The sequence below is a fragment of the Cimex lectularius genome, unplaced genomic scaffold (assembly GCF_000648675.2).
Source record: "Cimex lectularius strain Harlan isolate CLEC.00 unplaced genomic scaffold, Clec_2.1 scaffold145, whole genome shotgun sequence".
Lineage (NCBI taxonomy): Eukaryota > Metazoa > Arthropoda > Insecta > Hemiptera > Cimicidae > Cimex > Cimex lectularius.
In genome coordinates this window covers 504,139-522,647 of record NW_019392922.1, presented here as the reverse complement: position 1 = coordinate 522,647, position 18,509 = coordinate 504,139, and the positions used below count along the sequence as shown (strand labels likewise).

At 35.4% G+C, this 18,509-nt stretch overlaps 2 protein-coding genes and 1 long non-coding RNA gene across 5 annotated transcripts in view; all 3 read left to right on the top strand.

Annotated features, from left to right (window-relative positions):
- The window catches only part of LOC106669178 (radial spoke head protein 3 homolog B), a 35,172-nt gene extending 30,989 nt beyond the window's left edge, over positions 1-4,183 (top strand). For 2 of the 3 annotated variants that reach the window (XM_014398486.2, XM_014398485.2), the window contains exon 8: positions 4,090-4,183. The gene's annotated coding sequence lies outside the window, so the exon portion shown is untranslated. Of the gene's footprint in view, positions 1-273; positions 315-4,089 lie in introns of all 3 variants that reach the window. The other variant, XR_001340897.2, reaches the window with a different exon arrangement.
- Positions 4,184-7,315: 3,132 nt separating this feature from the next.
- LOC106669152 (MDS1 and EVI1 complex locus protein EVI1-A) lies at positions 7,316-9,507 on the top strand. Its single transcript, XM_014398455.2, has 4 exons — positions 7,316-7,597; positions 8,304-9,130; positions 9,189-9,302; positions 9,375-9,507. The coding sequence occupies exons 1-4, from the start codon at positions 7,508-7,510 to the stop codon at positions 9,460-9,462; spliced, it is 1,119 nt and encodes a 372-aa protein (XP_014253941.1). The 5' UTR covers positions 7,316-7,507; the 3' UTR covers positions 9,463-9,507.
- A 1,672-nt stretch (positions 9,508-11,179) lies between these two features.
- LOC106669159 lies at positions 11,180-11,886 on the top strand. Its single transcript, XR_001340890.2, has 3 exons — positions 11,180-11,367; positions 11,427-11,468; positions 11,561-11,886. It is a non-coding gene; the product is annotated as an uncharacterized LOC106669159 (long non-coding RNA).
- The last annotated feature ends 6,623 nt before the right edge of the window (positions 11,887-18,509 follow it).

Genomic DNA, 18,509 nt, shown 5'->3' with positions numbered 1-18,509 from the left:
AACCAGCCATGATAGGCAGTCCAGGAGATTTGGAAAGTGATGTGTAGCTTAAATTTTGTTATGGTCATCGATTCATCATAAAAAGTCTTATCGGTAAATCAATATTTTACTAATTTAAATCATAATTAAAAGCCAATTGATGAGAATATGACGATCCACGCAAGTAATCTAAGAAAGGTTATACGATACATATATTATTAAATCACGTTCCATTAAAATATAAAACTACAATTTTAACAATTATTCATTTACATTGTATTATTTTTGCTTAAGGTGGGTGCACGAGGGAAACATGTTGACAACCAATGAACATGGTAAATAGCTAAACGTAAATGATAACGTATAGATAGACAAGGGAATGTTAAAATCTGCTATTACCATATCTATATTAAAATTCTATAACACAATAATAAACAATAAACGAATTAGCGTCTTAACTATAAAAATACATAAACTGCACAAACAACAGGACAAGCGGAAAAATCAATTGCAAGTCTGAACGTACCAAAGAGTATTTTTTTTCTTCTATTTTTGTTTAAGTTGCTAATGATAATAGTCTCGAAATGTTAATGTAAAATGCCTTATGGTACATTTTTTCTTTTTGTTTAAGCAAACAGCCCTAAAGATTCATTTCGCAAGTATAGACACAGTATAGATTTACATGTTTATTATTATGAAGAATGTGCTAAATTCTATGGCTTTGGCTAACAGACCTATTAAATTAATTATCTGAAATAAGCTAGAATGTTATCACGCAGAAAAGGAAATTTGACGTTTAAAACATTTTGAGAAAATTATCCCAGATAAGGCAGAAGTTTGCGTGTATCCTAGCCTCATGTTAGCCCCAGGTCGGCATTCTAATTTGCCCATTCATCGTGGAAAATCGTTAAGGAGTGAAAGCAAGTGTAAAACGTGCAAAACTCCAACCATTCTTTGATTGTCTTCATGGTTCGACCAATTTTTTCCCTTTCGATATTAATATTTCAACACCTGGAATGTCGAAAGGGCCAGTTTTATTGAACCGGGGGTCATGAAGTGCCTGATACAATTCGTTCATCCGTGTAATCTCTTAGTCCGAAACCCCTCGGAAACCACTTGGGCAGAGACATCCATCCGGCCCCCATTTCAACGAGTTCATTGTTCGTAATACGCATTGTGTCAATCACTATTGAAATTAATCCACCTAACCCCCTCCTCGGTTTGGATTTAAATCAAGGGAATTACTTAATTGTTCAAACAGATAATGAAGTAAGCTTTAAATTTTAGAATCCCCGGCCCACAAACAAGCGACGCCTAGTGCTTACTTTGGTTTTTAAAATTTAATAGAAAAACACTTTTCTGTGTTTTTGAAAAATCATAACTTTTTAGACCGGATTTAAAATCGAAGTGCCGATCCTTTCAAAACAAGTTTATTCGAGCACTGTATTTAACGCAACGTCTCTATAAGCATTGGAAAAATTTGTCACATGCGATCAAACTACAGACAAACCCGAGTACTAACGTAATTACATAGTACAATATTGTTCATATTTTTGTATGTTTATTGTCATCTTCCATCGCTTGAAGAACTGCTAAAGGGATATGACGGGTTTGCAGGTATCTGGTTGATTGTCTTTGGATGTTGAAGATTGCTTAGATTGGATTCGGGTAAGAAGTCAGAATTGCAATGTCATCCGTATAGGTGGATGGTGTTAGTGAACAATTTAATTGGTATACATGATGGGACCAAGAACGCTCCCTTGTGGAACCCCGAGCTTGTATTGGCCTAAAATATACCTTCTTTATTTGTTGAGGTAACAGAAAGTAGACTGTGCATTCAATTGAAATATACAGTACTTTTTCCTCTTTCAGTCCTGTCCTTCACTTTTTCCGACAGTGTTAGAGAGGTTACTTGAATAGGATTCAGGTTAGGAGACAAAATTACTGTATCGTGCGCATATGTGGGAATGATGATAGGAATTTAAATTGTTTTTCCAATAGAGGATGCGGATAAAATTGGGACGCGTGGTTTTGTTAGTCAGGCGTTTTATAAATTTAATCAATAGGCCGAAATTAGACTGACAGTTAATAAAACTGGCCCTCGGGCCGACATCGGAGATGCAATCAGACCCAAAAACCCGTCAAACGGGGAACTGGATTGGGTCTCGAGTGGGTCGAGATAAAGTCTGACTAATTCAATTAAAAGGACGCCTCTCGCCGGTGGAGGAGGGGTTGGCCGGCACCCTTTTCCACTGCCGACTTGCAGGGCTGTCATATCACAAGTGCTGAGGGGCCGCAAGGTGCAGCTGCAATACACCCACAAAACCCGGATATAATTTAATCTCAATTTAGCGTATCGCCCCTCGCTTTTGTAACCGACCGCATTCTCTCCGCCACCCCTGACGGGGATCCGACCCGCCCGGCCGGCTTTATTAAATTCAAATTTAAAGCGGGTTCATTTGAATTAATACCGAAAGTAAAAGGGAAATATTTTTAAGTTGTAAAACCACCCTTTGTGTAAACACAGATGGATATTACACGATACTCTCGCTGAAACAACACTGGCTAATAAGCTCGGATTATATTAAACCCTATTTTTTTTCTTTACAACTGTGTACAGATTACAAATCTTTGAACTTTTACTGAATTGTTTGAATTATTCTAACAAGTAACAAGCCAGCATCTAAGCAAACACAATCACTAAATTAACACAATTTTAGATTTTACGACATTTTGTGTGATTTTCATTCCTTTAACTTCCTAAGTTGTTGTTCCTGTAAGTTCCTAAAACCACAAAGCAAATTCTTGGAATATTCAATTTTACAATTATTTGTAAGACATAGAAATCATACAAAGTAAATAAAAGTTACTACTTTATCCTAAATTTTAACTAGATAGTTTTAAGATGTACAATACACCACAATGATTAAGTTAATATATATCAATTAAGTATATAAGAAAACTAATATCCAGAGTTGTGTGTGGTTAGAGAGAGTGAGAGAGAGATTTTGGGTATTTATTTTAGACTGTAAAAGAGAGAGGGCGAGTGAAAAAGAGAGAGATAGAGTAAAACAGATAGATAGAGTTTAAGAGAAATTTTGACAAATGCATCGAGATTTTGTGTATGTGTGCGTATTTGTATCAGATTGTATAAGAGAGAGAAAGGAAGATTCAGAGAGAGAGAGAGAGAGAGAGAGAGAGAGAGAGAGAGAGAAAGAGAGATTTTGGGTATTTGTTTTAGACTGTAAAAGAGAGAAGGGGCGTGAAAAAAAGAAAGATAGAGTAAAACAGATAGACAGAGTTGGAGAGAAATTTTGACAAATGCATCGAGATTTTGTGTATGTGTGCGTATTTGTGTCAGATTGTATAAGAGAGAGAAAGGAAGACTCAAAGAGAGAGAGAGTGTGTGAAAGGAGGGAGGGAGAGATAAAAAAATCTTTGGGTGATTTTGACAAATTAATTGAGAGTACAAGATTTTGTGTATGTGGTGTGGTGTGGTGTGGTGAGTGTGTGTGTGTGTGTGTGTGTGTGTGTTTGTGTGTGTGTGTGTGTGTGCGTGCGTGCGTGTGTGTGCGTGCGTGTGTGTGTTTGTGAAAGAGAGAGGGAGAGAGAAATGGTTTATCGTAAAATGCGTATCTATTGTTAAAAAAAAGTAATCTTTCCTTTTCTCAAAAGTTTGATATCCGTCCTCAAATAATTTAATATTATTGCTCTTATAATTGATAGTTGATAAACCAAGTTCGTCTAGTGTATGATTTGATTTGCGGTTTTGGGAATAGAGCAGTAAAGATGATGATAGATATACAAATACTTACAATTCCCGGCGCTAGTCTTATTCACTTTAAAATTTATTAATTACATAATTAATTTTATAAATTGATAATAAAGAATAATTAATTAGTAATTAGGGTTTCCTTTCATCCTAGAGCTTCGGATCAGTTTGTTTGTCGGTTGCCTAGCAAAGTTCGTTAGCCCTTCGTTAAGAGGAATACTATTCTCGTGAATGACTTAAACGTTGTGTTTGCTAAGTTTATATTTAATTCATCAGTCTAGAGTTTATTTCCCCTACTTTCTGCAATCCGATAATCTTATACATTTTTTCTGTTTCAGGTGATAATACCGACATGGATTAAACACTACTTTCCGTTCCCTTTTGTTATTTCTGGTGCCTATATAGTTTATAAAATAAATAAATTTTATATTACACTGTATTAAAAATTATATCTTATATTAAAAATTAACTATTGTCCAAAAAAAAATCAAAAATGTAGATCGTTCATTATATTTTCAGACTTAGTGATTTTAGATGTACGCGCACATTTAATAAAAATAAATACAAAATTTACTCGAAGTTAATCACCTCCTGTGATAAAACAGTTTTACAGGGCTATTAGGAGAGGATGTATCAAGTGGAAGACACGTGCCTGCCACCCCATGCGGCATATGCTTCACAGCGGCATTCCGCACCCAACAAAGAACCGACAACAAGTGCTTCATTTCAAATACAATAACCACAAATTGGCCTAATAGCTCACAACACAATATGGCATCAGTGGTTCGCCTGTAATTCTAAGAGTGTATTATGCTAAACCTTCCTTGCGATAAGATCGACGTGGATGACTTGTGCTAAATTGTATAACTGAGAAAGGTCTCTATGGTACACGGTTTGAAAGAAAATCTACCCGGGACGAAATCAAGGGGGAATACTGAATTATAATACAGAGTTGAAGAATATTCATAATCATAAGCCATGACACAAATAGCAAAATCGTAAGTAATTTCCAATATGTTAGGAACATTTTACTTATGACAAATATGCCGTAAGATGGACTGAACAAGATTTACCCAGATGGGGGAGACTTAGTTAATATCCATACAAAATGTGGGTTGATTTTTTTGTCTTATTGTTAACAATCCCACGTTAATCTCCATCTTATCATATATTTGTCATAAATGAAATGTTCCTAACTAAAAATTTGTAAGCACGATTTTTCTATTTGTGTAATCATGGCTTAAGGAATACACCCTCATGACATAAACCACCTGAATACATTTTCTGCCTATTAAAATATGATAAACCAACGTAAAATTACTGGCCTTTTTGTAATGAAATTAGCTTGTTTAGAGATAAAATAGATTGTATCAAAATAGTTGTTAGACGTCCTAAAGTTGTGCATTTTTTAAATTCTGACGTAATAATTTTTATACTAAATCCATCGGCGGATCTGTATATCAATTCTTTTTTTAAACCTCTCCAATTTGCCCGCAGGATTTAGGGGTGGCGCGTTAGGCAGGATTGACGCAAGCAGCTGACGCCTCGCCCACACACATTGTGCATAATCCCCGTCGCAGGGGTACAAGTGCTCCATCCGAATTAAGCCCATTCTTTCTTCCGCCATACATAATTTGAATGTCCCCTTATCTCGGATCAGCCAGGTGAAGGTATCCATTGTACCTCCGGCTCCACGTCTGGGCAAAACCAATAAACCGATGGTGTTTTGTTTAACGAGTAAAACGAGTAAAGGAAAATATCGGATTATGGTTTGCAGATTGTAATCAACACGGTCCGTCTATACTCGCTGTTTTTACTTCAACTTCAATTATTGGTGCTTGTCACACGATGGAAATATTGTGTTACAAACAAGTTTATTATTAATTCATATTAATTTTTAAAAAATTAAGATTCCTCTGCTGGTTCCACTAAGTTCCGCTGTTAACCTTCAGTCAAAGGTTCATCCGAGTGGATCGAAGTCAGATAGCTCAAGTGGTAGAGCAGCGGCGTATTTAGCCGAAGGTCGTGTTCGAATCCCGATCGTGACACTAACTTTTCATTTCAACCAATACCTTACATAACATTAATTAATTGAAAGAAGTAATGTGGTCAATCGGACCACGAAATATAACGGATTTAATAAGTTCAACAATGGCCATCTTATTAAGGATTAATAGGCCAAATTGAACAGCTCATCTTTAAGCAGTCTACAGGCATGTCCTAGCTCCTTAAAGACTCTGAGCAATGGGGCTCTCTCTGCGAGTAAATACATTTCATAAATTCGTAGATGTAAAATCCCTTATATTAAAATTTTTGCCAAAATACAAGGATCGTTATAGCCAGGGAATCAATTGAACAACTGATGAATAGTCTTTCAATCCAATCCATGTAATTGGGCACTTGTGTTACATTCACCTAAGTCCTGACCTTGCTCCTTTAGACTACCATCGCTTTGAAGCAATGACTTAATTTAAAAACATTTCGTACATTTGTAGACGAAAAACGGAGTATGGGGTTTGTTTTTCATTGAAAATGCAATGATTGTTATCGCCATGAAATCAGGGATTGAAAGTTTCCTTGCAACTATCTGTTGTTCTGTCGACACTCCATCAGACTTCTACCTCTTCTGAGCAATGGCCCTTTCTTAAGCTAAAAAAAAAGCCTGACTCCTCCACACTGCGTTCTTTAATCCCTTTCTTTGGTTAAACAATTGCAAACATTAGTAGAAGAAAGAGCTGGAGTAGGAGGTTTTTCATTTTTAAAAAGGTATCAGAGAATGGAACTGTTTCCTCTTGACGCGGAGAGGATTGTTCTATTGTCGCCCCTTCAGACTACCACTTCTTCCAACAAAGAGTAACTTTCTTAAGTAAATAACATTCATACATTGGTAGTCGTGCAGACTTTCAATCCAATCCAAGAAGGAAAGGGGTACCGTCAGCCTGTAGACTGCATACCGCACCCGCCACTTTCGAGGTCATGCCACCCCTTTCAAGCAATGACACTTTTTTGGCTAAAAACATTTCATACATTGATAGTCATAACAATTAGTTTAGTACACTTTCCAATCCAAGGAATAATATCTTCGGGAATGGAGCAGCTAGCTTGTAGACTGTTTGTACCGCACCACTTATGTCCTGACCTCTTTCACGATACTTTGTATACCCAACGACGTTTTTTAATTTGATTTGTGTTTTCAAAGGTGTGTTTACGCTTCGATGGCATGAAACTCTTCAGTTTTACAAACTTTTGATCTGAATCTATTTTTCGCCTCGCTGACTCTTATTTTCTTTTACGATTTAACTGATTTTCGTGAATAAAACTTGAAATACCATCAAGTGATATTCACAGAAAATAATTTTGCAATTGGCTCTATTATTCACGATGAATTACTTCTGTGAGTATGTTGATTATTAAGTGTGATTCCCTATTATAAAGAGCGGGGGTTCCTTTGACAATTTGGACGATCCCAAAAGCAGATAATATTGAAAGAAAGCGGTGATTAAGTCAGGTGCATCGGTATTAGTCACCGACCGATCCAGTGTATAGGGGAGGGGCTTATTTTATTAAAAACTATTACAGCAAGAGGGTTGGTCGGATGCTGTGGGGTGTCCACCACAATATGCCCTCTCACCCCCTTGTACAGCACCTCCTCACCCCTCCACAGTAATTGTACAAACTAATATATAATGAGCTGAGTATAGGGCGGCGTATTCATTCTTGAATCTGTCACGAGTGCGTCCAGACGCAGGTCGGAAAATGAAAGTCGTCGCGGGTCAGGATCTACCTCAAGGAGCGACCTCTTACGACATATCTATCAACCCCGTCTCATCTGCATTAACAACAAAAGTAAGTACTTTAAATTTCGTTAAGCACTTTCAACCACTCAGTTTTCAAGTCATCATTTTCTTTAACTTAATTGAAACCTTCAAGCATATTGTAGGTTTCTACAGCAATAGCTTAAGGTATGACCTATGGTCATCTTACTACGTCAGTAATGTCCAATATCACAAGAAAGCTCTGTAGACTCATGGTTTTAGTTTGAGGGATTCCTTCAAAATTGGTTAGGATTAGGATTGGTCTTGCCGGTATATCCAAGGTCGATTAGCTGGCAAAAAATCTGAACACTAACTGGTTATCATTTGATCTAACATAAACTTGGAGCTTTTTACTTATTTTTAATTTGTTTTATGGGCCACCTAGGTTGTTGTTTAACTTAACTTTGCTAACTTGTTTTATGGTTTGCAAAGACATTCTGAAAGCGATCGTGCACAACAGTATTAAGATAATTGTGAATTATCTTGGGATAAAACTTTACTTTGCATAAAAACTTCAAATCGAACTTTAAGATTGTTGATTTGCAATGAAATCATATATTTACACAAATCTATTGATATTAAATAAATGAAGACTGGCAAGAATGCTAGGACCAAATTAATCTACTAGTAAAGAATTTTCATAAATCAAAAATTATTTAGATAAGGCTAAGAGTAAGTAGATCGGTAAAACACTGTTTTTTGTTTATTTTATGTAATATTGATTATTCTGTTTTCAGGTTATTACCCTTAAGCAAACAGCTCAAGGAAGGATAACATGCGGTGATGATGAAACCCTGGTCCACCACATAAAATTTTCGGACGACATCCACGGTTGCAACTGTGTCCTTGAGCGAGGATCTATCGCAGGTACAGTCAGATTGCACACGACCAGAACCATCCGGAAAGGAGACGAGATGTACATGTGGTTTACCCAGGACCTCCTTGCCGCAATGGACATACCATTCCTTAACCCGATAAACATATTAGGCGAGAAGAACTACACGTGTCATCGGTGCGGGAGGACATTCGAATTCCCCAACCCCCTCAAGATCCACCTGGGCCTGGACTGCGGCGTTCTGAAAAGGAGGGATCTATGGAAAAGACTACGGGCTTCACTGTCGATAAATGCCCCGAGAGAAGGGCCAGAGTTTATTTTCAGGCTGTCACTCAAAAAAAGAAAACCTGCTTTGAGCGATATCAAAAATTATAAATCGCCTTCGCCCGTCTTCAGCTCTTATTCGAACCCGTCTCCGGACCGATGCGAACCTCAGACCGAAGAGACACGCCCCTCGTCGGAACCGCCCAGGAGCTCGGCATTCAGACCTTATCTTAACCCTCCACCGACTGAAGAATTCAAAGAAATATCCCTTTTTGAAAAAGAACCCATGATGAACGTGGAAAGAGTCCAAATTCCCGAGCTTGTCACCAAAGAGCACTACCTAAACCAACAAGCCGCCGAAATCGAAACGCTCGTGAGCAACCTCGGCCAGTCGAAACAAGGCCATCTGTGCCTTTACTGCGGCAAGATCTATTCAAGAAAATACGGGCTAAAAATCCACATCAGGTAATTTAAAAACTCTTAAACCAAAACAAAGACAATATTATATCTATAAAATTTGCAGGACGCACACGGGGTTTAAACCGCTCAAATGTAAATTTTGCCTGAGGCCGTTCGGGGACCCCAGTAACCTAAATAAGCACGTCAGGTTGCATGCAGATACTGATACTCCGTATAGGTACAGGAAATGGTTAATATTCAAAATTTGTTCCTGTTTTCAGGCGAGCTAATTATAATCGTACTTTTCCAGATGCAGGCTCTGCGGAAAAATGCTTGTCAGGAGGAGGGATCTGGAAAGGCACATGAAATCGAGACATGACGTCGAAGAAGATTTCTAAAAAAAAAATGAATTATTGTCTAAACCACCAAAAACTCAACAAACAGTGATTCCTTGTATACTAGTCTTTGTTAGTGAATATTTGTAAATACTGTAAAAGTTTTATCAAAGAAATTATTTTTTTATATAACTATGATAATTTATAAATTAGCCTGTATCATCGTTCCATTATAATATTTTTATTTTTCCATTGGCTTATTTACTTCTTTAAAGGCAAAATATGACAGGCTTCACTGCTATTAAATTAATATCAAAAACAACTGAAGAAGCAAAAGATATTTAAGTAATGCATGCAACTAAGGACCTAGACTACATATACGCATTTTCAAGTTCCAAGACAGAATAACCCCGAGTGGTTGGTTAATTGATTATAATGTATGATTTGGGTGAATGCAATTATTTGACCTTCATTCCATATTGCAAATAATAACAAAATACATAAGTCTTAAAATCTTTTTGGTGTAGCTATGAATAAGATTATGAACATTGACCAAGACAAAAATCAAGCAAAATATATCGATATTTAAAAGGTAACATTCATATATTATACTAAAGAGCAAAGTAAAATAAAAAAGTGTGATATAAAATAATATAGGTATTTAATGTAAGTTTAAAGCCCTCAGAGAACCTGAGCCAGAAATGAGTAACCATCCTTACCCAATTAAAAATAAGTCATATGTGGTTGACACATGGACCCCTGCTCCTGGACCAGAGCATGCGTAAGTGCCCCTTATAAAAAGAAAGGTTGTTTGACGTGTCCAGCATAATAAAAGCTTGTCATGCCCTGGTTCCTTGCAGGGAGCATGAAGTCATGCTGCCGAATTTATGAATAGTTCTCAAGCACAGTAGCAAGTTGCTGGATCCGGTTCCTCTTTTTGGATGGTATGGATTTTTTATTGTATATAGTTCTGTTTTATGTGTTTTGTGATTATGTGTTTTGTTCGAGTACTGTGATTGATGAGGGGCTGATGGTGAAATATAGCTTCCACCCTAGTGTCTGCTTAGATGCCTTCAATTAATGTTATACAAAGGAAGAATATCGAGTACTCCATTAACTAATAAGGAGTGCATATGTTCATAGATGTGAATGAATTTATTTGAGTGACTATACTAGAGAAGTTAGTTTTAGGCTAGATTATATTTTGCATGTGAAATGACCTAACTGTTGAAAGCCCCCATTCGAATCTAACCCATATTGGTTGGGAAGCATGATCTCCTAGACATTTGGCTTAAGGGACATAGTGACAACCCTTCACAGTGAAAGTTTAATATAAGTTTAAAATGTAATAAATAAAGTGACCTGACAATGTGGGAAAATGTAAGAGAAATGGTTGGGAGTAAGGAAAGGAAGAATGGAGGATTATAACTTAATATTTCTATAACAGCAGCCTTGAAGAGCTGGAAGGCAATGATCACAGTGCCAAAGGAAGGCCATTCCAGCCTTGCATAGCGATAAGCCTTTAAGCTAGAATACTTTAAACTAGAGGGCTAAATGCTTGCCCTCAGCAAATAGGCTTTATATATATATAACAACTTGTAACAACTAAATAAATATTTTAATTTATAAATAATTTCTTAAACAAAATTAAATATCTATATTAGAAAGTCCATTTTATTGACCCAAATGCCATCTGACCAAATCAAATCTACTGCTGTTGTTGCATTATAAATCTATTAATAAGCTAAATTTTAAATTATTTTCTAAATAGGAATATACAAAAAATTTATTGCTATAAATAAATTTAAAAATTGGTTTTAAATTGAGAAAACACATGTACTTACTACACTCATGGCTAAGTTTAAAACATATCTTACATACTTATTACAGGGATACAAAATAAAAATATAAATAAACGGCATCCATAAGTAAAAAATGGAAAAATCAGAGACTTTATAAGTAAAGTTTGTAAGTAGAGGGGAATGCTTTACTAATTGATCAATTAACATATTTCCAAGTTTCTTTAGAGAATCAGAAAAAGATTGCAATATTTTGGATAATAATCCTAGGTAAGTCACCGATAATGAGTTTTTTATTATAAACAACAATTGCTTCTGTTCTGGTTGGATAATTATTTAAGAAATTATTTTTGTACATTCAGATATGTGGCTAAATTCAACGTTAAAATTGAAGAGGGACAGACCAGCGTAATATAGCTGATATCATCTGCATATAGATGGAACGAAAGGGAAATAAAAGAAGAATGTACATTGTACAAGGAAAATAGTTTACTAGGACCTAAGATAGACCACTGTGGAACTCCAGAATTAATAAAACAAAGTCAGATCTTTTGGAGTTATAACTTGTGAAGTTCTCAAATATTAAATCAAAAATTAAAAGGGGTAGAATTGAAATTAACTTTTTGGTGAAGCTTGGTTATCAAGAAGACTATGGTTGATTGATCCATTTGCATGTATTTGCATTTGAGAAATAAAGCAATACTAAAGTACATAATGTTTTTTAATTACATGTCCACAGATGTCTTCTGTTACTCTCAGCAATACTGTCCAACAATTATCAATTAAAAATACTACTAATAAAATTCAATGGTAAAGCATCAACCTGGTAATTGTAAGTATGTAGTAAACTCTTTTGATTTATTTACATTAACATTCAATTAATATTTATTTATTCTGTCATGAGTAAGGTGAGGTTATGAAATGCAAATAAGATACAGTTTGCAGTCCTCATGAGATGAAGGAGAGGGCTATTGAAAAGGTAGTTTTGCTTGATGTAAGAGACAGTTGTTATAATTAGTAATGAACCAATTTCTTTTGTATGTCAAGTCTTCTAAACTAGAAGATGCAATAGATTTTCTTCAAACAGAAATTATTCACTGCTTATTTAGAAATTGTGAGATGCGGTCTGGTGAGATGTAGGTTTCAGAAAAACATTTTCTTTATCGTGCCAACGTTTTGACCTTTATTGAGATCATCTTCAGGGCCTGGGATTTACAAACACATGTAGGATGTGGAAAAAAGTGAATTTATACAATGAAAAAATATATTTTTTATATTCAATCAAAGTATTTCTATCACTCAAAGTGTTTGTTTTCTATCTCAACAGTTTAACTTATGATTTTTCATTCTTAAAGGTGGGGCAATAGGTCAATATTATGTCATTATCATGACCTATTATCCCACCTTCAAGAAGGAAAAATCATAAGTTATGTTTGTTTTCTGCGTAAGTGTGCCATTCTTGCGTGTCGTGTTGAGAGTGCCAGTGTCTCAACATGGCACGCAAGAATGGCACATTTACGCAGAAAACAAACACTTTGAGTGAGTAGAAATACTTTGATTGAATATAAAAAATATATTTTCTGCATTGTATAAATTCACTTTTTCCACATCTTACATGTATTGTTAAATTTAAACAATGTATTGTATTAAACAATGATTTGTAAATCCCAGGCCCTGAAGATGATCTCAATAAAGATCGAAGCGTTGGCACAATAAAGAAAATCTTTTTCTGAAACCTATATCACACCAGACCACATCTCACGATTTCTGAATAATTATCGACTAACGGTCAATAATCACCACACATTATTCACTGCACAAGGCTCTGAACTTGGGATAGAATTAACCTACATAATGCTTTTTAGTTCTGTTCACAAATAGAAGGTGGACAAAGGGTAGGCTAAAAACGCATTTTATTAATAAGATTTTACAATTTGTTGAAGTCGTCAAGAATGAGGTAGTTTAGAAGAACACCTTTTTCATTTTTTGCCGACGTTTTGACTTTTATTCTGGTCATCTTTAGGGCATAAAGAGTAGTGCTATTCTTGTGGTATCATATTGGTTTTGTGTGAAAGTGTTGTGACAAAACCAATATGACACCACAATAATAGCACCACACTTTATGCCCGGAAGATGCCCCGAATAAATGTTGAAACGTTGGCAAAACAATGAAAAAGGTGTTTTTCTAAAATACCTCATTCTTGACCGCTTCTCACGACTTCAACCAATTGTGAAACAACGTTCAATAAGAACACACATAAGATTTTACTAGTAAAAAGCACTTAACTCTAACTAATCTGAAATGAAGTACATTGCATATGAAAGCTGGGGAGCGCATCCACAGAATACTTAAAGCTATGAATGATTGCCAGCCAACCACTGATCAGTTGCACTGTGGACTGCTAGGGAACGATGAAGAGGATCAGGCAGCCAAAAGAAAACCTCTGAATTAGATAGTTATAAGAGATACATTGTTCCCTCTGCAGAACTGCTCACTACAGCAAAAAGTCTATTATAGAGGAGTAGCAAGACTAGGGCAAGCATTCTGTTAATAAGGGAAATTTCCATTTGAAGTCCTTGCCAAAAGTAAGTCTCTCGTAGGTACAGGAGTACAGGATCAAGAAGAATCAATTTAAATCATGATATATCCTTCTATGGTCTGCGGAGTGATGAACCTGAAAATTGACCCTTGCCATCTTGTCCTCCTATCCACGCTGACACTGAAGACGGCAAAATGTTGAAACACATCTGACAGACTAAACCATAGTAGATAGAAAGACCAAGAAAACTGATAAGGATCAACTTACAGAACCAATATATTTTCTTTGGTGATTGATCAGCCTTCTCAGCAAGCAATATTTTTCTTTCCAAAAGGTAGATTGGAGATGAGGCCAGGAAGACAAAAACAACATTTATTTTCTTGTCGAGCTTATGGCAGCCTTCCTCAGGACTTCGAAAAAAATTGTTATACTATATGAACAGGTACATGTGTGGATAATGGAGCGGTTCTACCAGCTATCCGATATCCACACATGTACCTGTTCATATAGTATAACGATTTTTTCAAAGTCCTAATGAAGGCGATTGTATGAAGGACTTTGCTCGTTCTATTGCAGATGAACTTTGTTGTACTTTCCATAATTCACTATTCACTGATCCATTGTATGCGATGACTTTACAATCTACAGAATTCTCTGATTTTATCTGATTAAACATTTTCAAGTTCCTGTCGATCAAACCGTTACCTTTTCTCACCCTGTTCAATTTTACTATATTGGTTCTTTCCAAAAGGTAGATTGGGGATGAGGCCAGGAAGATAGAAACAACATTTATTTTCTTGTCGAGCTTTTGGCAGAATATATCGCCTTCCTCAGAACTTCGAAAAAATCATTATACTATATGAACAGGTACATGTGTGGATAATGGATTGGTTCTACTAGCTGTCCATTATCCACACATGTACCTGTCCATATAGTATAACGATTTTTTCAAACTCCTAATGAAGGCGATATATTCTGCCGAAAGCGCGACAAGAAAATAAATGTTGTTTCTGTCTTCCTGGCCTCATCCCCAATCTACCTTTTGGAAAGAACCAATATAGTAAAATTGAACATGGTGAGAAAAGGTAACGGATTGATCGACAGGAACCTGAAAATATTTAATCAGATAAAATCAAAGAATTCTGTAGATTGTAAAGTCATCGCATACAATGGATCAGTGAATAGTGAATTATGGAAAGTACAACAAAGTTCATCTGCAAGAGAACGAGCAAAGTCCTTCATACAATGGCGCAATCTACCTGATCTGATAGGACCGAAGACCTAAAAGCCCCCTATCCTTTGCATTTCATTGTCAAAGAAAAAATATTTATCAAACGGTTTTATTTTCTTACAAAAGTAGAGACATGACATAATTGGTGCTTACCCAGAGTCATATAAAAGAGCAGTGCAGGAAGAGGTGCATTAAAGTTAAGTTTTGATTATTTAAGGGTTAGCAAATGAAAATAATATAAAACCAAATGTGTAAAGAATAAGTATATCATTAAGTTTTTATTTTAAAGAAAGTTCTTACTCACAGTTTGTTGTTTTCATCTTTCCGGATTTCAAGCTTAAAGCTCATCACAGGTTGAAGGAGTTACAGGCATATCTCACGACATGAACTGACATGAAGAATGAACCCGCCGATCACCCGCCAACGCTTGGGACGTTCCAATGAGAAGCTCGTTTTAATGCCGCCTTATTTTAAATATGCGAAAAAACGTTAATTACAACACAACTAAATATTATCTTAATAAAGAAATAATTTTAAATTAGTGATTAATTTATATATCAAATATTATTTAGGTACATGATTAAAATAGGAATTAGAGCAAAAACTGTATTAGTTATGCATTTTATCTCCACGTTTAATTTTACATTTTTGAATTTCAAATTTCTCAAACCAATCTAGTTCCCTCCGATTGTTGAAACGGTCTACCACTGCTGCATTTAAATTTAAATTGTGTTTTGTTTCATTTATATGATTGTTAAATTTTTTAAAAAGAATTGTTCGAAATTGGCAAATTTTTTTTAAACTCTCGTTTTCATTTCTCTGCCGCTTTTTCCAGTATATTTAATATTACAATAATTATAATTAAGTTGGTAAACCTCGCTTTTGGACAAGTTGTCAACCTTGTTTTTAGGTTGTGAGAGAATGTTTCTAAGTGAAAACGAACCATTAAAAGCTGCTCTAAAAAAGCTTTAAGCTTGAAATTCGGATAGTTGAAAACAGTAAGTAAGAACTTTCTTTTTTAAAAAAAACTTAAACAACATGCTCACCCCATTTTTATCATTTCTGTCACATAAGTTGTCATACAGTATATCTAGATAGTGAAAACTTTATAATAGTAATAATGAAGTCAAATATGATGTACTTCAATGATCCATTTTAGGACCTATATTTTTTGTGATATATTTAAATGGATTAAAAGGTTTCGTAAATAGTACAGATAATGGTTGTTTTGAGATCGTGAGATGCAGTCTGGTGTGATATAGGTTTTATAAAAACATTTTCTTTAACGTGCCAACGCTTCGATCTTTATTGAGATCATATTCAGGGCTCAAAGAGTTTATTTTCTGTGTAAATGTGTCATTCTTGTGTGTCGTGTTGAGAATACAGATAATATTTCCCTCTTCCAACTAGCTGACGATACTAATTTTATTAGTACAGGTTTCCCAAAACATTTTAGTCAGCGGATCCCTTTCCCAGTACAAAATCCCAGGTGGACCCCTCTCAGTTAAGTATTTAAAATTAGATAATTATACTATATGTAGTAAATTAAAGTTTTATAAATTAGCCAGTCCATTCCTAATTAATAGAGAGGGATATCACTCTGAAAATAAACTTTAGATTGACATACTTAACAATATTTAAAAATCCGAGACACAAAAACTGTATGGAACATTGGACAGAACTTAATGAATAATGATTGAATTTATGGGAAGAGTGAGGTTGTTTTAGCCTACGAATTTGGATATATTGGGTTTAATTTTTGATTAAGATTGATGTCGGATTCAGCATCTAGAGCTTTGGTATTTAGTTTTGGTGACTGTATAGATAGAAAATCCAGATTCGCCTAGGAAGTTGTGGAAAATGGAAGAACCATTGCTTTTCAACAAGCTGTTGAAATTTTTTGTTTTCCAGACGGAGTCAAAAATAGGGTCAAGTATTGGACTAGAAAGTAGATTTCAAGGTAGAGTCTGAAGTACAGTTAATCACACATTCGTATTCCCATGAAGATAGACTGGTTGGCCTTACCAAAATTGAAAATGGTTTGACCACCCTTTCATGGTCTTGCAGCATTGTATTGTTTCTCAAGCTGTTGGGAAGTAGTGCTCAAAGAGCATCTACCAACTTTGAAGGTGTTCACATATTTCATAAATCAACGCAAGCTGTGTTTTTTTTTTCTAAAAAATCATTTAACACAGAAAAACAGGGGGGATAGGTTGCCGCAATGATTTAGGCGTTGACACGGCGCTCATCACTGTAAGGTTATGGTCCCAGGTTCGAATCCAGTGGCCCTGCATTCGAACCCGACATACTTACAAATGGGCTTTTTTCAAAAACACCAGCACCTGAGGGTTTATATGACCTCTGCTGTTGCAGACCCTCGTAAAAAAATAAATTAATTAATTAAAAAAAAAAACACTAACTTTTCCTTCTCAACGGATCTAACCAAAAACTCGAGCCAAATTCAAAAGTAATAATGTGAACATTAATAAATTAATGGTTTGAGTGAGGTTATTTTAGCCTGCGCAATTTGTCGGGTTCAGCATTTAAACAGCTTAAGTTTTTAGTTTTGGTGGCAGTATAGATAGAAAATCCGGATTTGCATAGGTAATTTGTAGCAAATGGAAGAAGAAAAGTTTTCTTTTTCAACAAGCAGTTGACATTTTTTGTTTTCCAAACGGAGTCAAAAATAGGGGCAAAATTAAACTTGAAAATAGATTTCAAGGAGGAGAATGAAATAATGTCTATCAAACATTCGCATTCACTTCAAGTAGCCTGATCTGTCGAAACTAAAAACGATTTAACCACCCATTCTTGATCTTGCAGTCTTATATCTCGATCAGTTGGGAAGTTGTGCTCAAAGGATATCTCCGAACTTTGGAGTTGTTCACATATTTCATCAATCAACAATTCACAAGCTTCAGTTTGTTTTCTTGTAAAAAATCATTTAATACAGGAAAAACAGTCCAACTCTTCCTTCTCAACAGATTCAACCCAAAACTGAATATTGTTTTGAAGGCGTGAATTTTGTCATTAGCATCAAAAATTGTGATATTCTCAAATATTTATTTAACACAGGAAAACTCTCCACTTCTTCAGTCTCAACAGATTCATCCCAAAACTAGGTTTTTTTGGGTTTTTTTTTAAGGTGTCAACTTTGTCTATGGCATCAAAAGTGTGGTACTTTTCCTATGCAACATCTCATCTCATTCATTTTAATGAAAATATCTGATAAATACGACAGTATATATTGCCATTTCTCATCATTGAAAAATTGGTCAATTTGATATTGTGGTCCATCAACAGAGATAAGACTTCCTGTAATCGTAAGTGCTTTCCCACGAGACAGCCACCTCACTTTTGTATAGTTAAGTAGGGAATGATGTAGACTTCCCATATCGACACATAGTATTGTGAAAAGTCTTGACTTCACCTAAAACTTTTTTGAAAGAGGCTGGCATTTATTTCATAGCTAAAGCATGTCTGCTATGGAGAACACATGGCTGCTGCTGCAGAATAACAAATTTTCGTTTTCCATACTAT